The sequence below is a fragment of the Cicer arietinum genome, chromosome 3 (assembly GCF_000331145.2).
Source record: "Cicer arietinum cultivar CDC Frontier isolate Library 1 chromosome 3, Cicar.CDCFrontier_v2.0, whole genome shotgun sequence".
NCBI lineage: Eukaryota > Viridiplantae > Streptophyta > Magnoliopsida > Fabales > Fabaceae > Cicer > Cicer arietinum.
In genome coordinates, this window is record NC_021162.2 from 73333760 (window position 1) to 73358299 (window position 24540).

The following is a 24540-nucleotide window of genomic DNA, read 5'->3' on the forward strand; positions in this document are numbered from 1 at the left end:
AACCCAAAATTATGTGGTACGTCCATAATTGGTTGGAGTCCACAAATCTTTGCGGAGATTTTGAGTCACAAAGTCCTTGCGGGGTGATATTCCGGAATCATGCATTGACGTATGATCTAACAAATAGGTTGTGCATTTTGATTGATTTGTATATTTGGTGCGCTGTTAAATGAAACATATGATTTATTTATATTTTTAAATTTACAAATGGTATTTTATAACACCTACTAACAATTCTACCTTACGACCTTCTCCCCCTCTTTCTCACGTTAATTCCAATGGACTTTTCTCGCAATAAAAAGGCAACTATTAAACTTTACAAGTAGCAAGTTCGATTTTCCTTAAAACAAATATAAACGTGTTCAATGAATCCTAAATTTGTTTCTGATAATTTGAATCCATAGTTACAATTTAAAATACTAATTTATTTATTAATGGACTAATAACAGAAGAGATGCAAGGAGGAGAAAGATAAATAAAATCTTAATAAAACGGTATTTGTGTGGACTGAGCGAAACAGAATATCTCATTTGTATCATCTTAGTTTGTTATCTCTCTTTCTTGCGCCCCACCCTCTCAACTCAACTCAACTCAACTCAACACCATCACTCGCCTCTCTCACTCTCTCTTAACATAAACCGATTCAATAAATTATCTTCCCTTCTCCTCCATAACCTATATCAATACACCAAATTCTCATGGAATTCAAGATTCAATGAGATTCCTCTCTCTATTTCAATTATTATGGCATCTGCACCTTCCATGTCAGGTACGTCCAACTAAAACTAAAACCCTCGTCTCTAATTTTTTCTACCTATGTATGCATGTGTTTTAATTTCCAATATAATGTTCAAAATAAACGCTCAACTTCAATTATCTTTAATTACTTGATACGCAACTAATTGAGGCATACTTAATTTTTAATTATTTGGTTCATTAATTATCGGTATTAAGTAGGAGTGTTTTTTTTTTTTTTTTGAAGTGGAAATGTTGCAAGTTTTTGTTTGGTTTGGTTTATGAGTGGATATTTTTCTTTTTGCAGTTTCTTTGGAGTGTGTGAACGTGTGCAATTTGTGGAGAGGGGATGGAAATGGAAGATATGATTGTAGTCTTCTATCGTGTGCGTGGAAAGCTCCTAGGGTTCTTACCGGATTTCTTGCTACCACGGCTCATCCTCATCAATATTCTTTGTTGAATGGTCCAAATGGAAGAAGGAACCGGTATAATTTTGTAAGTTTTTGCAGTTTCCCTTTGGCGTTTTCGGCATTTCCTATTTTGTGATTCAATGCTCTTAAATTTAACTTATATGATAATCTATATGAGATGCTGTAGATTAGGGTCGGACCATAGGAGTAGGACTAATTAATTGATCGTTTCTTCTTTTTTTGGGGTGGGAGGTTTGTGGTGTGTAGGGATGATCCTTTAGGCTAATGTTACTCCTTCTATTCCTTTTTAAGAGTATGTTTGGATCCACATTATGTGCAATTTTCTTGCGTCCCTATGTGTATTGGACGTGAATTTGTAGAAGCTAGAAATCTTAGAGTTTGTGGAGTGTGTGATGATACTATCTTAGTTTGTTATCTCTCTTTCTTGCGCCCCACCCTCTCAACTCAACTCAACTCAACTCAACACCATCACTCGCCTCTCTCACTCTCTCTTAACATAAACCGATTCAATAAATTATCTTCCCTTCTCCTCCATAACCTATATCAATACACCAAATTCTCATGGAATTCAAGATTCAATGAGATTCCTCTCTCTATTTCAATTATTATGGCATCTGCACCTTCCATGTCAGGTACGTCCAACTAAAACTAAAACCCTCGTCTCTAATTTTTTCTACCTATGTATGCATGTGTTTTAATTTCCAATATAATGTTCAAAATAAACGCTCAACTTCAATTATCTTTAATTACTTGATACGCAACTAATTGAGGCATACTTAATTTTTAATTATTTGGTTCATTAATTATCGGTATTAAGTAGGAGTGTTTTTTTTTTTTTTTTTGAAGTGGAAATGTTGCAAGTTTTTGTTTGGTTTGGTTTATGAGTGGATATTTTTCTTTTTGCAGTTTCTTTGGAGTGTGTGAACGTGTGCAATTTGTGGAGAGGGGATGGAAATGGAAGATATGATTGTAGTCTTCTATCGTGTGCGTGGAAAGCTCCTAGGGTTCTTACCGGATTTCTTGCTACCACGGCTCATCCTCATCAATATTCTTTGTTGAATGGTCCAAATGGAAGAAGGAACCGGTATAATTTTGTAAGTTTTTGCAGTTTCCCTTTGGCGTTTTCGGCATTTCCTATTTTGTGATTCAATGCTCTTAAATTTAACTTATATGATAATCTATATGAGATGCTGTAGATTAGGGTCGGACCATAGGAGTAGGACTAATTAATTGATCGTTTCTTCTTTTTTTGGGGTGGGAGGTTTGTGGTGTGTAGGGATGATCCTTTAGGCTAATGTTACTCCTTCTATTCCTTTTTAAGAGTATGTTTGGATCCACATTATGTGCAATTTTCTTGCGTCCCTATGTGTATTGGACGTGAATTTGTAGAAGCTAGAAATCTTAGAGTTTGTGGAGTGTGTGATGATACTATGATTTTTTAAATTTCCAAACATAGGCTAAGTGTCGTTTTAAGGTTATTTTCTATCTATAATGAAAGTTAATAAATTTTTCTGTTTTTGATGAACTTATTTGTCTTTTTTCTATGATACCCTTGATTGTTTATTTCGCATCTCATTTCACTTTTTTGTCTTTATGTAATAAATAGTTAAGACATTTTTGAGAAATCAATATTTAATGTTACTTGAACTTTGATATTAACAAATAAATAAATAGTAATAAAATATTTCGGAAAACCGACACATAAAAAGGAATGGAGAAAGTAGTCAATTAGTGGTTATTTTTAGTTTTTAGGGGTTGAACACTTGACCTCTTGGTTAGAACTTAGAACTGGTTCAGCGTTTTTAGGGGTTGAACCCTTGACCTCTTGGTTAGAACTGGTTCAGCGTCGCTCAACTCACTGGCTGAGCTGTTTGCTTGGGATGATCCTTATTGCCTTATGTTCATATCAAGACAAATTTGATATTCTAATATTCCTCAAGTGTTTTCATTTAGATATTGTCGTCTTTAATAATTAGGTTACTAACAATGTTGCAAATTGGCAGGCATGTGAAACCTTTAGCACAGTAGGTTCATGTTCCGATGACATGGTTGATATCACATTTCACAATGGATTCTCTAGATCTATGTTGTCTAGATTTGCTCCCAGCCGATGGCAATTACCGTGTTCTTCGGCATTTTCATCAGATACTGCCAGCGAATTTTCACCTGAAAGTTTGTGGGAGGTACAATCCTGAATTTTACTGAACCTGACACATGTTTTGTTGATTATAGTTCTGTAAATGCGGATGTCCTTTTTGTTTGTGTCTGAGTTATATTATCTATCATCTGATTGCATCAGGATCTTAAACCCGTGATCTCGTACCTGCCTCCTAAAGAATTGGAGCTAGTCCATAATGCTTTTATGGTAAGCTGACTACCTCAAGAAAGCAATCTCAGTACGCTTGTTTAGTAAAAACAGTCACTTCAATATAGTAGAAACTTACCTTTTTTTGTTTTGTTTCTGTTTTATTCCTGGTCGTTACAGTTATCATTTAAAGCGCATGATGGTCAGAAAAGACGCAGCGGTGAACCCTTCATCATTCATCCGGTTGAGGTTGCACGAATTCTAGGAGAACTTGTGAGTTTTCAAGAAAAGCTTCCTCTTCTAAAAAAGTGTTGATACAATGTATATAACAAGTCAATATTTATAGTGAATCCAACCATTTGTCCAGGAACTTGACTGGGAGTCAATTGCTGCTGGATTACTTCATGACACCGTTGAAGATACAAATGTTGTGACTTTTGAGAGGATAGAGGAGGAATTTGGTGCTACTGTGCGCCACATTGTGGAAGGAGAGACTAAGGTACTTGGTAACCTTGATTGTAATTTATTAATAATTAATAATATTAATGAAACATAATATAATCTTCAGTAGCTTTGGTGCCATATTCATATATTTGGCACATAAATTGGATGACATTAACATTACATTCCCAATCCCAACTAGGTGTCAAAACTGGGAAAGTTGAAGTATAAGAATGAAAATGATTCTATTCAAGATGTGAAAGCAGAGGATCTTCGACAAATGTTTCTGGCTATGACAGAGGAGGTGACCTTCCATAGAAGTTGCCTGTCTTTTTTTTTTTTAACGGAAAAAGTTGCTCGTCTCTTCCCAATGTATTTTATGTTGAAATTGGCTTGGCAACTAATGAATTTGTCATTGCAGGTTCGAGTTATTATCGTCAAATTAGCAGACAGGCTACATAATATGCGCACTCTATCACATATGCCTCAACATAAACAGGTTATTTCCATTGATTTAAATAATCTACTGTTGACTGTTTACCATTCTTTTGCCATAAGTAAGAAAACTAATATGGCCTTGCAATCCTTTTACTTTGAGATAATACAAAAGTGGCCTCGCAGTCAAGGGAGTTAGGGATTTCGATAGGAATATTGCATATGACCAACATTTGTGGTCAGTAATTAACTTTGAAACTAAGACTCATAAATCCATTTAGGTCACTTGTCAATAATCTTCAATGGCTTGAAACTGAAAATGGATTTCATATCTCTTATGAGAAACTGTCCATTTCTTTGAGTGGTCTTTTGTTGCGCTCTGTTATTATCACTGGTTTTTGCAAAAAAGTGACATAATGTCGATAGTCATATTACTGAATAAATCTTGGGTATTTATGCCATCAAGAATATAACAGTATTTCCATTTTAACCTGTTATATGTGTATATGAACTGTGTTGAGTGTGTGATAGGCCTAGCTCCTAAATTGTTTCCTAATTTTATATTACTGTATACAGACTAGCATTGCACTGGAGACATTACAGGTATTTGCTCCTTTGGCAAAGTTGCTTGGGATGTATCAAATTAAGGTATAGTACAATTACACAGTTGCCAAGGCTAAGGACTTGCATGCATGTTTTATTCCTGCAATGCCACAATTCTACATAAATAGACTAGAACTCGTGATAGAAATTCACTTATTTTACACTTTATTATAAAAATACATGTATTTCATCACACGGGGGAAATTCTCTAATATCATGCTTCATATTGTACCTTTTTATGATGCAGTCAGAACTAGAAAATCTATCATTTATGTACACAAATGCTGAAGATTATGCTAAGGTGAAGAGAAGAGTTGCCGACTTGTTCAAAGAACACGAGAAAGATCTTTTAGAGGTAATGCTGGTCAGACTATATTAATTTTTCGTTCAAATAGTCAATTAGATAAATTATTACTGCAATGCAACCTCTCTATATGTTCATTTATTCAACCTTTTCTCCGGGTGATTGTGAATCGTTGCAGTCCAGTGATTAAACTTGTTTCTTTATTTCTTGTTAGGCAAACAAAATATTGTTAAAGAAAATCCAAGATGATCAGTTCTTAGACCTGTTGACAGTTAAAGCGGAAGTCCGTGCTGTGTGTAAAGAGCCCTACAGGTTAATCCACGAAACTCAGTGCCAATGCAACCATTTTGTTTATCCTCCTGTTCATGTTGGCTGATGTACAGTTTACATCCATACTTCATTTTGTAATTAGAGGCACTTCTTTCACTGACTATTCATTGAGAAGTATTGCTGATTATATGCAGTATCTATAAAGCTGTGCTCAAATCTAAAAGTTTGATCAATGAGATTAACCAAATTGCACAGGTTTGCTTTGATTTATACCTTGAAATGCTTATGTGTTATACAGAATTTGAATAAAGTTTTATGTTCTTTTAATTGAGACATCAACTGTTTGATGTATCCAGCTTCGTATCGTTATTAAACCAAAGCCGTGCATTGGGGTTGGGCCTTTATGCAGTCCACAGCTGGTAACCACTTACCCACAATTACATGACATGGTTTTTCTCCACTTGCTCCGCCTTTTACTTGGTATATCAAAGGCCTTTCTCTCATATTCATGTTTTCTGCAGATTTGCTACCATGTTCTTGGGTTGATCCATGGAATCTGGACTCCTATTCCTAGATCTGTACGTATTTTGTTTTTTATTCTATTTGAGAATACAAAATATTAGTTTTGAGAGAAACACATTTTCATTAACTCTGGAGAAATATTTGGTTTAGTGAGAAATATTCAATTTACTTTTTTCAGATGAAAGACTATATCGCAACCCCTAAACCTAACGGGTACCAGAGTCTTCATACCACTGTGATTCCATTTTTGTATGAGAGTATGTTTAGGCTTGAAGTCCAGGTAGTCTTTGTTTGGTTCTTTCTAAATTTTATTTTTGTACGTACCATTTTCATCAAGGAATTTTCTAATGAGTTTATCCTCTTCGATTTATTATTTATTTTTGTAGATTAGAACAGAAGAAATGGATTTGATAGCTCAGAGGGGAATTGCAGCTCATTATAGTGGTAGAGAATTTGTTACTGGTTTGGTTGGAAGTGCATTGCCCAGTTGTAAAAGCTCACGGGGGAAGACAGTGAGTCTTACGAATGCCAACATTGCACTCAGAGTATGCTATCTATCCCTGATTGACTATGATAGAAAAAATGTTTTAAAGGGAACACTTAGTATACCTATTACAATATTACTCAATTTTAATGCCATTACATTGTTGGTCTTGGCTTTGCACCAAAAGTTAAGATCTTGATGCTGATTTCATAAGCCTTTCCTACAGATTGGCTGGCTCAATGCAATTAGAGAGTGGCAAGAAGAGTTTGTTGGCAACATGAGTTCTAGGGAATTTGTGGACACTGTTACAAGAGATCTTTTGGGCAGCCGTGTCTTTGTATTTACACCCAGGGGAGAGGTAAGGGTAGACTATGTCATACACTATGTAACTATTATCCTCCAATTTGCTGAAGATAATTAAGAATCTTGTATCAGAAATAATACCATCTGCAGTTTTGTGATCCTTTCTTTTTCCACCATATTATATGTAGATTAAGAATCTTCCTCAAGGTGCTACAGTAATTGACTATGCTTATATGATACACACTGAAATTGGCAACAAGATGGTAGCTGCAAAGGTATCATCATTTCTGTACTGATGGAATCAAGTATCAGTCAGTAAAAGACAGATAGAAAGCAAACTCATTTTTATCGTTGTAATATCATGGACTCATTTGGTCTGATGCAGGTCAACGGCAATCTTGTTTCTCCTGCGCGTGTGCTTGCAAATGCAGAAGTTGTGGAGATAATCACATATAATGTCAGTATTGTTCAACTCACCGCATATGTTTGCCATTTGGATTGATAGATCCGATGCAACTGGAAACTGGAAAGTAATTACATTTTGAAAACAAAAATACAAACGGTTTTTCTTTCTAATGTGTACAACCTCGCACACTTAATGATTATTAAATGCTCACTTTTTCCCTTATTAATTACTCGTTTTCCTATTTATTTTATAGATTAACCTCCTTGTACTCTCTCTCTTCCCTCAAAATAGGAAAATAGTTCATTAAAAAGGGGAAAAAGTGGATCAAATCTAAAAAGGGGAAATAGTTCATTAATGATCCTTATCGTGTGCGAGGTTGAACACATTAAAACCTAAAACCCAAATCTAATTTGCAAGGTGTGATGTTTATCCAGCTGTATGATTCATTGCTTACAATTATTAGGTGTTAGATTTATGATTTAACCATGTGCTTTCAAATGTTTTGGATATTAAAGTCTGTATATTCACTCAGATTTTGGTTTATATTATCTCAGATATTATGGAAGTAATTTAGAATATCTTAGCATATCATCATAATATATTCGTAATATTTTATAGTATCTTTAGAATACATTACGGAATCAGTTATTCATGTCATTAAGGAGGCAATCTTAAAATCTGTTTCATATTCATATTTTTTACATTAGAATTTCAGAAGTCTTAATTGTGTTGGTGGGCTTCAGTTTGACGAGTAATATTATGCTAGTATAGGGAAATTACAGCTTTTATATTTACATAAATTTTCGTAAATGGTCAGTGAGTTCGTCACCAGTATCATACATTCACCTTTCACTTCATTGGAGCTCATAACTTTCTTTCCAGGCACTTTCCAGCAAATCAGCTTTTCAGAGGCATAAGCAGTGGTTGCAACATGCTAAAACACGTAGTGCGAGACACAAAATAATGAAGGTAGGTCATATGATGTATCTTGAGCATGACTCACCAACTCCTACAAAGGTTATGCTATATCTAAAGTCTTAAACATTTTATATTTTGTGTAGTTTCTGAGGGAGCAAGCTGCAAATTCCGCTGCTGATATCACTACAGAAGCAGTTAATGACTTTGTTAGTGATTCTGAAGGGGATAGTGAATCTGAAAATCTGTCAAATGGTTCTGGTGGTTCCAAACATAAGAGGGGGAAAATATTATTGAACGGTGTGGAAATATCAACTTCAGGAAAAAGAAGTGAGACTGTTCTCCAGAGTAAGAATGGAAGTGTTTGGACCCCCAAGGTCAATGGAAAACACAATAAGCATGTGCATCATGCTAGTTTGAAAGGCAAAGGGGACATGATGCTGCAGGGAAACCATGTCGCGAATATGATTCAAGTTAACAATCCAAAATATAAGGAAATCCTGCCGGGTTTAGAAAGTTGGCAAGCCCAGAAAATTGCATCTTGGCACAATATAGAAGGGCACTCCATCCAATGGTTATCTGTAGTATGCATAGACAGAAGAGGTAAGCTACCTGATCATTATGCCAGTAAAATAGATGTTTTGCACCTTGTGGCCAATGAGCTTTTCGGTAACTGCATATTTTCCACTGTAATAATAAAAAGAGTAAAGTGATATCATGGAAGTATATCCACTGGGTAAGAGCATGGCTCAAAGATAGGATGGGAAATGAATATCTACATTGTTTCTTTAACTGTCACTTTCCATCTAGTAATTAAACTTGTAAACAATACATTATTTCACTATCTTAATTTTAAACTTGTAAACAATTGTCAGGCATGATGGCTGAGGTCACTACATCATTGGCCAATGCAGACATAACCATATCTTCTTGTGTGGTGAGTGGTTAAACCAAGTCCCCATAAATTGTACTGTACTCAAATATACACATACTTATTTATTTTGGCATATCTTAATATTTGACTTGTCAAATGACCAGGCTGAGATTGATGGAGGAAGGGGAATGGCTGTTATGTTATTTCACGTGGATGGAAACTCAGAAAATTTGGTATTGTATCATGTCTATCCCTGGTTATGCTTGATACTTAATTTGTGATCGTTGTTTCATTGAATGTGTTCATGGTCAACTTACACAAATAATTTGTTTCTCAGGTGAGTGCTTGCTCTAGAGTAGATCAAATACTGGGAGTTTTGGGGTGGTCTACTGGCTGCAGCTGGCCAAGCTTGATGGAAAACCACGACGTACTTGAATGCTAGATGATTTGGTTGCAATTGCGATTGCAGATCAATCTGGAACTAAGTTTTGTCCGCAGAATCGCAGACATTTCTATGTCTAAATTTTGGTTTATAGTTCTTATATATTTGTTCCAACTCACTAACCCAATAAACTGGCAGCAGCCAATTGAGACAGAGACTCAGAAAGTCGAAACTGAAGGCACTGTATATAGAAAAGAGTGATAGGATAAAGGAGTATACACCATAAAGTACTTGTGCAGCATTTACACAAGGAGCTTGTTAGATTCTCTTTACTTTAATTCCATTCCTACCAAATGTGTGATAAAGTGCTCGGTACAATGGTATTCATAATAGGGTAGGGTTAGCAAACGGACATTCTGAATTCTTTCTTTCTATTTATACTTGTAAAAAGTTTCACTTTTTTTTCTCTTTTATATAAATAATTTTAGTTTATTGAAATGCGGGTTCTCAGAATATATTTTCCTCCATTATCATAATCCGGTTCTATAACCTAACTCATTAATCATTATAGCAACGTCCATTTCAAAACTCATTGAAATAGAACAAATACATATATTGATACTAACTCACAAAACAGAACATATATGTTTTATATATTGATTCTTCTTTTTAGACCAAAACATTGATCCTAAATTCACTTCATGGGACTATTATAGAATCGCCATCATCAAGGATATAAAGAGATTCCTGTAGGCCACTGGTCAGCAAAACTAGGATCATTAGCAATCCTAACAACATCATGGGCATAATCCAGGTTGTAAATATTGATGGTTGATCATTCTGCACCAGAGAGAAATTTGATGTTCTGTTAAAAATTGCTTCTTTCGGTACTGTCATGGCCTTCTCATTTTCAGCATAGTAGGAACCATCTGAATATAAGTCACTGCAGACATGGCTTTCGCAGTAGTAATTCTTGAATTCATGTTCTATCAGCTCCTCGTTGTGATCAAGGTCTGAGCTATCTTCTTCATCGGTCTCTGTAACATCATCGTCGTCCTTCACCTCTGTTTCTGTGGATGTTAGGCCATCTTGAGATTCATCCTTCTCTTCGTCTTGTTCATGGTCAGTGGAGTTGTTAAACAATGACATCGAACATTCTTCAGCAACAGCGTTTTCGTTTGAGGATGTTGCACTTTCTGGGAGGGAATAGTCAGAGAAGGCAATTTCTTGATGGTGAAAGCACGCACTATTGGGTTCATTGTCAATTTTCTCTTCCTGAACCAAATTCAACATCCAAGTTAACTAAAGACAATATATATAATTAAAACACAACCAACTGCATTGAATAAAGAAGGATGAACTGCATCTGTGGATTGGAGAGGTGAGTTTGATGCAATCATGTTGAAATTCAACAGTAATTTTTATCAAATCACCGTTCCTCACTGTAATTCCTCCAAACTCACTATTAATCCAACATGCAGCACGAATTACCGGAATCAAAGATTGGACAGAGGGCAACTCGGAGGAACTAACTGTATTGGTACACACATTGGATGTCAAACAGCTGCAGCAACTGACACAATTAATTAATTAATTAATTAATTAATCAATCAATTATACATTAACAAATAAACTTAGGTGTACATGTGTGTAAATATTTATTTATATATACTAATGTTATATCATACGATGTGACATCCTCCTCAACTTGGGTTGTTGAATATTGAATGTCTTGATCGTCATCCAATAATAAATGTTGAGGTATAGGTTGGTAGGGATGAATGGCCTTTTTCTTAGTTCTTTGGGTCGCAAAAGAGGTGACAGCCATAAAACCAGCAATGGCCAATGCTCCACCGAACACAAGAAGTCCTGTAATCCCACCTTCACCACCAATAGTTAAGGTGCCTAAAGAATGATGCATTTTCTTCTTTCCATGCCTGTTTGTCTTTTCGTCCTCCATGATATCCTTTCTTGTACTTGGTAATAGAAGAATAGCCAAGAGATATAAAGGTTATTTATTTATCTTATATAAATTATAAAAAGAAGGGTCATGAGCATTGCATGCAGAGTGAGACAGAATCGGGCTTCTTCGTTTTGTTCGGATTTGTTACTTGGTATGTTCATCGGGTTCCCACATGTTCAGATGAATATGTTGAGGAGACACGTGTTTGCATATGGCCCATGTTTTGTTCTTATTAACTCACCGCAATTCTAGTTCGACCAAAACACTTTCGGATCGATAACATCTGGTAACTAGAACTTGTTTGGTATTCAAATTGAGGTACTTAATCGTGCCAGTGTGACAGTGATGCACCGGACAAAATAGGTGAGACCGACTACGATTGTTTATCATCCACTTTATATCACATTTAGATTAGGCCAAATTTTTATTTTATGGATAAATTCAAGAGTATATTTAATTAAAAATGTTAGACTATATATTACTAAACAATTCTATTAGGCCTATTCGGAAATAAGTAAATATAAATAATAATAATAATAATAATTATTATTATTATTATTATTATTATTATTATTAAATTGTGTATTTTGTATTAAATTGATAATTTCATATTTTCTTTTAGAATTTTAAGCATGTTAACAAATATCAAATTTTTGATATATTTAAAAATATTACTTTTTCAAGTAAATTAATTTCTTATATATTTGAAATTATTATAGTAAAACATAATTTAAGTAAATGTTATGTAAAATTAGATTCTTTAAAATAAAATGTTATGTTATATTAAAAAAGAGTTTAATCTCACTAATCTATTAATTTTTTAATTTATCAAAAATAGGAATTACTTATTTGAAAATTTTAGATAAGACATACCTTTAAAGTATGTTAATGGATCATAGCCGAATTTTAAAAACACCAGATTCTTAATATAAAATAAGCATGCGTTAGACTTAATTCTTAATTTTTCTACGAAATTAGACTTGTTCTTTGCCCCTTGTTTTTATGATACACTTTTTTATTATGGATAATAGTTCTTTTAACTTAATTTCATACAACACTTCAGTCCTTTTTTTTTCATCGATTTAGTTCTTTATTTAATTTTGAGTAAACAAATTGATCTTTTATGTTTTAAAATGTTAACAATGTTATCACTTTTTTTATAAAAATTCATCAAAATTTTCAAACAAAACTCATAAAATTAATTATCATCTTCAATATAATGCATATTTCATCAAAATTATAACTTAAATATTCAAATAAAATTATATTTGCATTCTTTATATTTTCGAATTTTTATAATAATATTAAATAAATAATCAAATTAGAAAAAAAAATGATTGAAGTATTATATAAAATTAAGTTAATAAATTACATAAATAATTGTATCTTTTTATAAATATAATTAATGGGGTTGATTATCCTATGATGTCTTTTGTTTCATGTCTCATCAATTTGCCTTGGTTTTCCTAACTTGCACATCTTATTTTTTAGAGTCCAGGGGTAAAATCCACGAGATTTTTCTTTAAGTTTATAAAATTATGCAATTTTAGTCTATTTATTAACTATTTTGTTAGGGAAAATGAACTTGTTACATTTTTTCCACAATAATCGAAAGTCCAATACAATGTGGAGCAGAATAAAGAAGAAGGAAGCTGGTATTTAATACGGATACTCTTGCAATACTTATTTGAAAATTTTAGATAAGACATACCTTTAAAGTATGTTAATGGATCATAGCCGAATTTTAAAAACACCAGATTCTTAATATAAAATAAGCATGCGTTAGACTTAATTCTTAATTTTTCTACGAAATTAGACTTGTTCTTTGCCCCTTGTTTTTATGATACACTTTTTTATTATGGATAATAGTTCTTTTAACTTAATTTCATACAACACTTCAGTCCTTTTTTTTTCATCGATTTAGTTCTTTATTTAATTTTGAGTAAACAAATTGATCTTTTATGTTTTAAAATGTTAACAATGTTATCACTTTTTTTATAAAAATTCATCAAAATTTTCAAACAAAACTCATAAAATTAATTATCATCTTCAATATAATGCATATTTCATCAAAATTATAACTTAAATATTCAAATAAAATTATATTTGCATTCTTTATATTTTCGAATTTTTATAATAATATTAAATAAATAATCAAATTAGAAAAAAAAATGATTGAAGTATTATATAAAATTAAGTTAATAAATTACATAAATAATTGTATCTTTTTATAAATATAATTAATGGGGTTGATTATCCTATGATGTCTTTTGTTTCATGTCTCATCAATTTGCCTTGGTTTTCCTAACTTGCACATCTTATTTTTTAGAGTCCAGGGGTAAAATCCACGAGATTTTTCTTTAAGTTTATAAAATTATGCAATTTTAGTCTATTTATTAACTATTTTGTTAGGGAAAATGAACTTGTTACATTTTTTCCACAATAATCGAAAGTCCAATACAATGTGGAGCAGAATAAAGAAGAAGGAAGCTGGTATTTAATACGGATACTCTTGCAAGACAATTAGCGACCTTATTAATTTGTTGTCTAACAAAATCCAGCTCATAATTAATTTGGGAAAAGAGATGGGCTCTACAAAGTGCACTTGCTATCGGACTCAAAATATACAAATGCATACCCCCATTTGTACAAATTTACTATCCATCTCATCGTCTTTACCTATCACCTCCTAAAACGTGTAATTTTTTTTTTATCTTATACTACTTGATGATAATAAAAAAAAATTAAAATTATTAATATTTTGACAATTTTAAAATTTTGAATTTAAAAACAAAAATTTATTGCATTTCAAAAATTTCACATTCATATTTTATTTAATTTTAAAAATAAATTGTATTTTGAAAATTTCACATCCATTAAAAGTTTTGAATTTTTTTAAACTTTGAAAAATTTACATTTTGAAAGTTACACATTCATCAAAAGTTTTGAAATTCCTTTAAATTTTTGAAAAAATTGCATTCTAAATGTTTCGCATTTATTCAAAGTTTTGAATTTTTTTAAACTTTTGGTAAAATTGCATTTCTAAATTTTCTACATTCATCCAAAATTTTGATATTTTTTTATACTTTTGGACAAATTGCATTTCAAAAGTTTCGCATTCATCCAAAGTTTTAAATTTTTTTTTTATTTATTTTTTATAAAATGTATTTCGGAAGTTTCTCATTCATCAAAAGTTTTTAAGTTCTTTTAAATTTTTCAAAAAAATTGGCTATTGAGCAGTAGATGTATAATGGTATTTTTATATACTTTTGGGATGAAAGATAAATGTGAATGGTGAACGATATATTTATCTCTCGTTTAATGTGTTATTCATATAGCTCGAAATATAGCGAAAAATCTCTCGTTGAGCCACATTATAGTGTATAATCTCTAAATAAAAAATGTCAAACCTCAATTTTATACAATTTTGTTCATTATATTTTATTAATTTTTAAAATAAAAGGACCAAAATTGATCTCCTTTAACTAGAGTACGGTGCACAATCTCTAAAATAAATAGATCAAAATTACATTTAATTATCTACTTCAATGATTAAATCTGTGAACTATAATTTCCAAACTGAATTATTACACAGAACAATTTTATCAAAAATTACTCTATAAATAATTTTTTTTGGACAAATATTTATAAGTAATTAAGTTGATCTCCCTTTTTATATATATATTTTATTTTATTTTTTGTTCCAATGTTATATTATATCCTTAACCAAAAAGCATTTTAAATTTTGATTTTGGAATTGTTTTTTTACCAACACACAAATAATCTTTATATTTTTCAGAATGTACTAAAAAATTTAAAATAAATTTGCTGATACACACTATTTAACAACTTTTTAGTCTTAAAATCTGTCTTTATGTAACAATAAACTTTTCATAATTTTTTGCTTATGTAATTTTGTTTTGTTTTTAAAAAAATGATTATGTGTTTTAAAAATTTAAAATTAAGTTTTTCGAAATATTAACATATTTTAAAATATTTTAAATTTTTTTTAAATTATTTTAAGTTTAAATTTTTTAAAATATTTCTATATTATGAATAACTTAAATTTTAATTTTTTTAAAATAAATTTGTATATATTTTGGCAATTTGTATTTGAAGGTTTTGATTTTTCTTAAATGGTGATTTTGGATTTTTATTTTAAAATAAATATAAAACGGTGTTTCTAGGAATATAATTGCATGGTATAGGGTAAAATATTATTAATTTCCCCTTTGGGCCACATACAAAAATTGCGTCATTTTATTATTGGGCCAAGAAGATGCAACAAGTGGGCTAAAGACAAGTGAAAGAAAAACCCGTAACACGAATAAACCCAAAGAAATATTAGTACTTAATTCCAAACCCTAGGTTTATATTCTTCCCCTTCCATCATTTCGCGATAGCGTTTCGTTTCAGGGAAACATGGTGTCGCTCAAACTGCAAAAGCGCCTCGCTTCCAGTGTTCTCAAGTGCGGTAGAGGCAAAGTTTGGCTTGATCCCAATGAAGTCAATGAAATCTCCATGGCCAATTCTCGTAACTACTCCCACTCTTTAACTCTTCTTTAGATTTCAAATCTGACATGACGATGCTTTTTATTTTTATTTTTATCATTTATAGATTAAATTCGAAAAGGCTTTGTTAGATTGAGGTGTTCTGTATACTAGTTTTTAACCTAAGCTGCGATTGATTGATTATTGGATTTAACTTTTGAAGGCCAAAACATAAGGAAGCTTGTTAAGGATGGTTTTATCATCAGGAAACCCACCAAGATTCACTCCCGTTCACGTGCTCGTCGTATGAAGGAAGCTAAGAGAAAAGGAAGACACTCTGGATATGGTATTTTATTCCCTAACCTTCATTATGATCAATTGATTTTTGATATTCAGTAACTCAAGATTATTTTCTAGAGATTTTTTAAGACAATCATAAGTTATTATGTTTGTTTACTGTTATGAAAATGAAAATTATTATTTTAAAATGTTAATCAACTATTATATAGAAATGTTTTCTTAGATTCATTTTCCACTTACATTTACTTATTATTAAGCCTGTGCTTGGTTCCACTTTTGAAGCATGCTAAATTGATAATTGATTATAGAGGTCTATAATTGATTTGGGCATGTTTTGTTGTCGTCAAGTAATATTGATTTTGATTTAAAGCTAGAATTTGTAGCTTGTCATTTGTAGCTTTGGACTAAATACCCAACTCACTTTTAGTCATAATCAATTTTATTGAATCAATTTATTCAAAATCAATTTTAGTCACCACTAAATCAAATACTAAATTTTTTAAGATGATGTAGATATTTTGAGATCCTCATTGTAAGGATAGATCAGCCTTGTTGTTTTTTGTTAAATTAGAATATTGAATAATAGTGAGTTTATATGAAACATTTTTGGGTGGGCATGAAATTGCATACTTTATGGTCATTTGTAGGGGAGAAAATGAATGTTTACTTGTTGGGTTTGTCTGAATACTACTAGGTAAGCGTAAGGGTACCAGGGAGGCAAGGCTTCCAACAAAGATCCTTTGGATGAGGAGAATGCGTGTGCTCAGACGCCTGCTCCGCAAGTACAGGGAGTCTAAGAAGATTGACAAGCATATGTACCATGATATGTATATGAAGGTTAAGGGTAATGTGTTTAAGAATAAGAGAGTTCTTATGGAGAGCATTCACAAGTCCAAAGCTGAGAAGGCAAGAGAGAAGACCCTCTCTGACCAGTTTGAGGCCAAACGTGCCAAGAACAAAGCCAGCCGAGAAAGGAAGTTTGCTCGGAGGGAGGAGCGATTTGCTCAAGTAATGTCCATACTGTCTTGAGAATCTGTTTACATATAGATATTTTTGAGTTGAGGATTTGCTGCATTAACAAATATCCTCTTTGAAATTCCTAATGGAGATTTTTCCTTTTGTTTGTTAAATGTTTAGGGTCCTGGAGAGAAGCCAGCAGCTGCACCTGCTGCTCCACCTGCCGCCGCATCACAGCCAACACAGTGAGTATCATAATTTATACTTGCCTTGTATTTATTGCCAGTTGGCCATGCTATGTGTGATTGATTAAATGAATATCTTTTTTGCAGAGCACCAAAGAAAACCAAGAAGTGAGTGGCATTCTGAGATCGCTTGGCAGAATCTTTGGACTGGCACCCTCATTTACTGTTCTAAAGTAGTTTTGACAAGTCTTTTTGTTGGTTTAAGACTTTTTTTACTTTAATTTATTCAGTGTATGAATTTATTATAGTCCCTTTCCTAAATGGTGTTTTGCTGTTTTTGTCATGAATTTGTTGCGGCAACACTTGTGTTATGCTTTGCTAGTTATGTCTTTATACTTTGCTAACTTTGACAGTATTGCTTTATACTTTCCTCGTATGGCTCTATACTCTGCTACTATGGCCATTTTTGTGTGCAATAGAGTCAATAAGGTTTAAAGCTCGAACCTAATGCATTCCACCCAAATCCCTCACCACCAAATTACGTAATTGATCTCAATTAGCTCTAACTGATTTTATTTACTTTTACCGTTGAAACTAAACAATTGTATTTGAAAATGATTCAAAGATTACATGACAAGCAATTATTTGAAAGGGCTAATGAAACTGGTCTACCGAATTCTCGTCTAGTGCGAAGATAAGTAAATTTTTTAATGTTAACCTATTCCACTGTAAGTGATGTCTATTTTATAGGATAAGCTTAGATCACTGGCTTATTCAATCTTATTCATTAATGTAACATGGTGGAAACTGGATAGAAATTAACATTTTATATGTACCCAAAAAATGAAAATTATGCAATGATTTTTTCTTATACTTGTCATATTCTCTTAGTTTCCTCCCTGTCTTCGTAATGATATCAGTTGTTGCATCCTCTGCCGCTTGATATTCTTTTTCATTGTCGGTGCTTACATCTTTGACAACCCTTGGTATGCGTATATGTATATTTTGGAGATTCAAAGCATGTACCATTGAATTAAATACACGAACGAACTTAAAAAGTTCGGATTTCAACCTTTAATTTGTGTTGTGTAACTTATCTGGTACTTGTTAAAGTATTTTTTTTCTCCCAAGTAAAAGTGAAAAATAGTTGTGAAAGCAATCTGGGCAAATATAAAATAAAAAGATTGAAGATACAGTCTTCTGAAAAAATGGCAAGAAGTGACTCCTCTTGAGCAAAATCAACATATTAATTAGGATTGTTATAAGGAAAAGACAAATTAAAAGTAGCTTTTTTGTTAACAATATTATTGATGCAAAATATCTTTCGACTTTGTCCATTAGTAATTTTTGTCGAAAGACTGGTTGGTATTCTTTAATGAAGTATCTGTTCATACGACTCAATGTGAAACCTAATTTAAGGAATCAATCACTTCCACTTAGACCAATGATTAATTATGGTTAAAATTATCTATTGTCAAGTGATCCAATTTGGACCAAAGATGGCGGCCTGAGTATTGACGATACTGATCCTTGGCTCTTATCCTCAAGAGAAGTGTTGTACATATAAACACTCTAGAGCTCAAGTTACAATTTGAGTGAAAGGTGATATAGAATGAATTATGTACTTTGATCCTTGCATCATACATTAACGGTGTCTTTGTCCATTATAAGACAATAAAGTGGTGTCGTTCAACAAATGGCTTAATTTGAGTGAATTCAATACGGGGATTGACCTGATGGAATCTGGCCTAGACGCATTCTGGAAAAACAAACAAATATATATATATATATATTATTCAATTATGGTGACTTTTTCTTGCACTTCCAATGTTCTCAAAAGTCTCCAAATATATTTAGATTAACCAATTTAAAATTGTAAAATATACGTTTGAATTAATCAATTCAAATGTGTATTTGTAGACTTTTGAGAATACTAGATAGAAGAAGAAGTCGCCTTCAATTATACATTAATTGAAGATAGCATTGGAAAAGAGAGCTGAGAATTTGAGCTACCCAAATTCTGTAGCAATGTATCTTTTTTTTTAAAGCAAAGGTTGGTGATAAATGACATCACATGTAGCAGTGTTTTCTTGATCCATCCACAATTATCCATCTTGTTTATTTAAGTCATAATTACTTGAGTACATATTAGGGAGTAGTAAAGCTTCTTTCTTCAAAATATTGTGAAGGACGAAATGGCCAATTGATTCACACACGAATACGTGTCATTGTCGTAAAACTATGGCTCCAAGTCATATTAAGCAATGGATTATTTCTGAATTTGTTTCATCGTATTATTGTATAACTAGTTAATATGACAGGGCTTCAGATAAGATCTGTTTGTTAGAAATATGTTTTACACATTAATCCTAATCTATAGCTGCAAACTGCAAATAACAATTTATCATATATTGCAAAATGAGAGTTTAGTATAGCCAGTTGAATGTGACATAGATATTAAATTTTAGAGTTATGGTTTTGGATATTAGAAACTTCTTTGATTGCGTCTATTAGAAAAACCTATGTCGTCGTCATCTTTGACTAAGTGTTTAAATCTAGCAAGGCCTCCACTTCCACTATATGCTTGGCCTCTCCTTGCAGCTTGATGATCAGATGAATCTGGATTGCCACAAATCCCGAGTTTGACTATGAATGTAGCTGTGCTTCCTTTATCATGACCCTCACTTTCCATCCATATGTGACCTCCCATGAGATTTACAAATCTGAATCAATTTCGAGGAGAGTCAAATAACTTAATAAACAAAAACTACTTTATTTAAGCACTAGTATTAGCACACATTTAGCACAGGGGCAATAATAATGTATTGCACTAAATCGTGAAAATTGAGCGACTTTGTTTTTTCCCTACCTTTTACAAATGGCCAGCCCAAGACCTGAACCACTGCTAGATCGAACTGGTCCACTCTGAGATTGAGTGAACTTGGTAAAGAGATGCGGAATATCTTGCGGGGGAATCCCACATCCAGAATCCTTAACCTGCATAAACAAGGATGCTTGGGTCAGTCATTGGATGGAAATCAATACCTAGATTAAATCTTTGGGTTATTTCTTAGGCATGTAAGTATGGATGCTCTAGATGGCCTAATTATTTAGATAATCCTCGAATTTAATCACATTAATAATATATATGGATAAAATGTTCAGATGTGCAGATCATAACCTGGACTCGTATATAGAAATGACCGTCACTTGATACTGGATAAAACTCGGGAGGTCGCCAATCCTGTAAGGATTCTGGTTTTGCAACAGAAGCTCTTATAGAAACATAGCCCTCCTTAGTATATTTGACAGCATTACCAACAACATTTAAAAGAGTTTGCATAAGCCGCTTTTCATCACCAACGGCATGGGTAGGTAGGTCAGGGGCCAAAATTAAAGTCATAGGTAATTTTTTCACAGATGCTATAGGCTTTATCAGTTCAATGACCTGCATTAAAGATAGAAAAACAATACATAAATGTTGTTCATAGTAAAAGCTAATGAAGAATGTCTGCTATCTAAGACCGCTCAAGCAGAAAAGCTTCTAGAAATTACCTCCCCCAAAACACCATGAAGGTTGATTTTTCCCATTTCTAATTCAAGGCTCCCATCTTCCAGTCGGGATAGATCTAGAACATCATTTATAAGTGCCGCCAAAACATTACTACTCTTCAATACAGTCTCTATCATAACCCTCTGCTCAGGAGTCAGTTCAGTTTCCAAAAGAAGTGACGACAATGCTATAATTGCATGCATTGGTGTCCGCATTTCATGATTCATGACTGCAAGGAAATCATTGCGTGCATGAATTGCCATCTCTGCCTCTCGCCGAGCTAAATCTAAAGCAACGTTCTGTTCCATGAGTTGATCCCGGGCTCGCATAGACTCCTCCAAAATAGCAGCATGTGAAAGGGCAACTGCTACCTGTTTAGAAACTACAAACAGTTTCAAATGTGGAGGAATATAATCTTATGTAAATACTTTGAAATGTAGTAATTACAACCAAGTCCCCATATCTGAGAGGAAAAAAATACCACATTACCACATCAGCCCTAGAAAGTGTCGGCAAAATTTTGAAGGTAACTTGCCGCTATATCTAACGTCAACAAAGCAAAATTCAAACACTTTAAAAAAGGTCAGTTAACCTATTAAGATGCTTTTCCTAAAAGGCATACTATTGAATGAAAGGTTTCAGGTATTTAATTTGGTGTTATTCAGATTAGGAGGCACACATAGAAGTAAGGAAATAAAACATTTAAAATTAAAAGTCAGGTCCCATACACAACGTTTATAACTAACTTTATCTAAGACAGATCTCTGCCTCATATTAGCTCAATCTTTGATATTAAGAGTAGTAGTTAGACATTATCACGTGTTTGATTCCCGTTTTTCCAATCTCTAAATGGGGCTTGTTAAGATCCCATATTAGCTAGGTAATATGGCCAAAGTACTTTTGGGTAATCCTCCCCTTTAGCTACCTTATCCAATTAGACCCATTCTGTCCTTAATTTTAATACAGTACCGGAGCCTATCCCAGTCTTGATATCGAGCAATTTGTATATGTCTACAGTCCAATGCCCAAAATCAAAATTGGATTGGCTCGGATGCAATATTAAGTAAAAGGAAAACGAAATGTGATGGAGTCCACGTGTTAACTATATAGCAGAGGTTGAATGCTATAGACAAAAAGTAATAAATACAAAGAAATCATAATTACATGATTTGGCCACCCTTTTTGAGCCACTTGTTAAGATTCAGCAGACTCGGTCCATACACATACCTAATAAGCATCTTTACTTAAGTTACTAGGTGTATATGCTGTCTTCTTCCTCAATGGTTGAGAAATACCTACAAACCCCAAATTGCTACTACTGTTTAAGGCAAGGACAAATGACCAATGATTGAAAGTCACTTCCTAGTTCTCAAGTTATTTTATGCTCCAAAACAAGTTCACAGTGATAGTCAGAACAGAACTTTAAGGCACCAATGACAATGAATATGGCTGTTTGAGCAATCAATCAAAAGTAAAGGAATAAGAATTCATGAAAACAAGGAATAGAGAATATACCCCCAAAAATGAAAAACCAATACAATTAAGGAAATCAAACGAACCTGATCTGCAACAACATCGACAAGCTCCAGCTCATGGTCTCGCCACTTTCTAGCACTATCAGTAGGGAGAATGAGAACCATGATTGCAAAGCTTTTTGCTGAAAGATCGGGCCAATCATTAATTTGGAAATTTGACAAATGTAAAAGCGGCACACGAACAGCAACAACTTCAGGTGGCACATATCTTCCAACAAGAGGTCTTATCCTGGCAAGTGGACAAGTATGTGGTATACGCGTAGCTCTCGGGCTATTGAAGACTTCATTGACAATAGGAAGGTTTGTTGGCACAGTAGAACCAACTTGTACATGATAAGTTAAAGTGTGGGAAAGTTGAAGATTCAACCCACTTCTTGATGGCATCCACAATGCACATTCCTCCAACCCTAAAGTCCTACCAAGCTCCACAAGAGTAGTCTTTAGAATAGTATGCCTATCAAGTGTGCTCCTTATTTCATGAGTCAACATTCTCACATGCCTTCCGGTTTCTTCTTGAGTAAGAATAAGTCCCATCTCCCTGTCAAGTTCTTCCGCCTTGTTCTTAAGGAACAACTCACGGGTTTTGACGCTCAACAAATCGGGAATAATGTGTACAAGCATCAACGCAGTAGCACATGACACAATAGCACAGGACACTTTAGCAATCGTCATTACAACAGCAACAGCTTTAGAGTGGGCAGAGAATGTCCACAAGTTTATGAAATGAGTTGCTCCACAAAGAACAATAAAAGCCCCAAATTGCATAAGAACCCATCTATATGGAAAGAAAGCAGATTTCTGAACAAAATAGATAAGCTCCACGGGAATCGAGAAATACGCGAGCGCAATTAGAACATCAGAGATGTATTGATACTTTACAAGAAGTTCATCTGGGGGATACGGTGTGTCTATACACTCGCAGGACTCCATCATCTATTGCCCCCACATGAAAAGATCTGTAAACACCATATCATAGGTTGTCACCACGGATTTAATAACAAAAAAAAACCAATAAATTGTAATGTATTCAAAGTTCAAAATCAACAACAACAAGAGAGAACACCAGCATCAACCAATTACTTACATAAATAAACCTAATCTGAGCTATTGAAATAGATGGAATCCAAAAACACTAGCTGAGACTCTTAGAGACCAAATTGAACAATACTTGAAAAAATCACACCCCTGACAATACGAATCTCCATATATTGCTTATGTGATCCAACACGAATCTAAACAAGTAAATATAGTGAATAAAATAATTGATATTAGATAATAATAATAATTTGGATAATGGTCGAAACAAATCAAATCTAAACAACAAAATAGAGTGAATAAAATAATGCTTAGAAATGAAGCAAATAGTTGTATCAGTTTTAATTAATTGGAAGAAAAAAAGCAAATAAAAATTGTGATGAACATTATTGAATGGATGATATCTATAAGGAAATAAAAAAATGGTTAACAGTGATAAAGTAAAAAAGATAAATATAGAAAAAGAAAGAGTGAATACCAGAAGAAGGGGGAGGAAGATCAGGTGGCGAAGTGATCGGAGCCGCCTAAGTGGTTAGGCGCGGACATCTGAATGAAACGAAGGAGAGAGTGTTGTTATTTCTTGTGTTGTTGTGAGTGGGAAAAATATAAGACTTCAACTATAAAGCTATGGGACTCTCTCTCTCTCTCTTTCTCTTTCTCTTTCTCTCTCTATATATTTGATTTCACGGACAAAGATGGAAACTCATACAACTACCACTCGCGCGTGTCATCACTCTCCCGTCATTTTCCATCCTTCCTCCTCTCAATTTACTTTACACTTTACGCACACGTGCCGCGTCATTTTCGTTAATCTAGATTATGGTTTTGTTTAGTCTTTGCACAATGCACAATTTCTTTTTAACCGAATATTACCCTTCTAGTTAGATAAAGGCGCAAAACTCTTTCTAAATAAATATCGTCATATTATTTATTAATAAATTTTATTATATTTTATTTGACTTATCATATCACAAGTTTTCAAAATATATTTTAAATTTTTCTACTATTAAATTTAGGGTTTCTTTTTATAAATATTTAGGGCATATTTTATTTTTTTATCGATGTGTCAAATGGAATAACAGAATGAAGAATTATCAATTAAAAAAATGTA

General features: G+C 33.0%; 4 protein-coding genes across 7 annotated transcripts; 2 read left to right on the forward strand and 2 right to left on the reverse strand.

The window, feature by feature from the left end:
- The first annotated feature begins 1566 nt into the window (after positions 1 to 1566).
- On the forward strand, positions 1567 to 9908 carry LOC101491961 (putative GTP diphosphokinase RSH1, chloroplastic). Of its 2 annotated transcripts, XM_004494337.4 has the most exons (24): positions 1567 to 1798; positions 2073 to 2260; positions 3170 to 3349; positions 3466 to 3531; positions 3652 to 3744; positions 3839 to 3970; positions 4115 to 4216; positions 4334 to 4411; positions 4924 to 4995; positions 5198 to 5305; positions 5469 to 5566; positions 5719 to 5779; positions 5881 to 5943; positions 6046 to 6102; positions 6225 to 6326; positions 6433 to 6591; positions 6757 to 6888; positions 7022 to 7108; positions 7219 to 7290; positions 8122 to 8208; positions 8301 to 8757; positions 9030 to 9091; positions 9193 to 9261; positions 9366 to 9908. In XM_004494337.4, the coding sequence occupies exons 1-24, from the start codon at positions 1774 to 1776 to the stop codon at positions 9468 to 9470; spliced, it is 2655 nt and encodes an 884-aa protein (XP_004494394.1). In that variant the 5' UTR covers positions 1567 to 1773; the 3' UTR covers positions 9471 to 9908. The 2 variants fall into 2 exon arrangements, with proteins under 2 accessions (XP_004494394.1, XP_027188372.1); XM_027332571.2 differs by lacking the exon at positions 1567 to 1798 and having other exon boundaries at positions 2110 to 2250.
- Positions 9909 to 10002: 94 nt separating this feature from the next.
- On the reverse strand, positions 10003 to 11676 carry LOC101491431 (uncharacterized). Of its 2 annotated transcripts, none has more exons than XM_004494336.4 (3): positions 11099 to 11676; positions 10902 to 10974; positions 10003 to 10685 (listed from the first exon to the last, which is right to left on the reverse strand). In XM_004494336.4, the coding sequence occupies exons 1-3, from the start codon at positions 11368 to 11370 to the stop codon at positions 10110 to 10112; spliced, it is 921 nt and encodes a 306-aa protein (XP_004494393.1). In that variant the 5' UTR covers positions 11371 to 11676; the 3' UTR covers positions 10003 to 10109. The 2 variants fall into 2 exon arrangements, with proteins under 2 accessions (XP_004494393.1, XP_004494392.1); XM_004494335.4 differs by having other exon boundaries at positions 10902 to 10983; positions 11099 to 11670.
- Positions 11677 to 15739: 4063 nt separating this feature from the next.
- On the forward strand, positions 15740 to 17710 carry LOC101492517 (large ribosomal subunit protein eL19y-like). The gene is made up of 5 exons (XM_004494339.4): positions 15740 to 15907; positions 16088 to 16210; positions 16859 to 17172; positions 17302 to 17366; positions 17454 to 17710. The coding sequence occupies exons 1-5, from the start codon at positions 15796 to 15798 to the stop codon at positions 17476 to 17478; spliced, it is 639 nt and encodes a 212-aa protein (XP_004494396.1). The 5' UTR covers positions 15740 to 15795; the 3' UTR covers positions 17479 to 17710.
- A 1865-nt stretch (positions 17711 to 19575) lies between these two features.
- Positions 19576 to 24083, reverse strand: LOC101492847 (ethylene response sensor 1). Of its 2 annotated transcripts, XM_004494341.4 has the most exons (7): positions 23908 to 24083; positions 23479 to 23626; positions 22419 to 23350; positions 20862 to 21230; positions 20488 to 20754; positions 20176 to 20303; positions 19576 to 20029 (listed from the first exon to the last, which is right to left on the reverse strand). In XM_004494341.4, the coding sequence occupies exons 3-7, from the start codon at positions 23325 to 23327 to the stop codon at positions 19792 to 19794; spliced, it is 1911 nt and encodes a 636-aa protein (XP_004494398.1). In that variant the 5' UTR covers positions 23328 to 23350; positions 23479 to 23626; positions 23908 to 24083; the 3' UTR covers positions 19576 to 19791. The 2 variants fall into 2 exon arrangements, with proteins under 2 accessions (XP_004494398.1, XP_004494397.1); XM_004494340.4 differs by lacking the exon at positions 23479 to 23626.
- Positions 24084 to 24540: the final 457 nt, after the last annotated feature.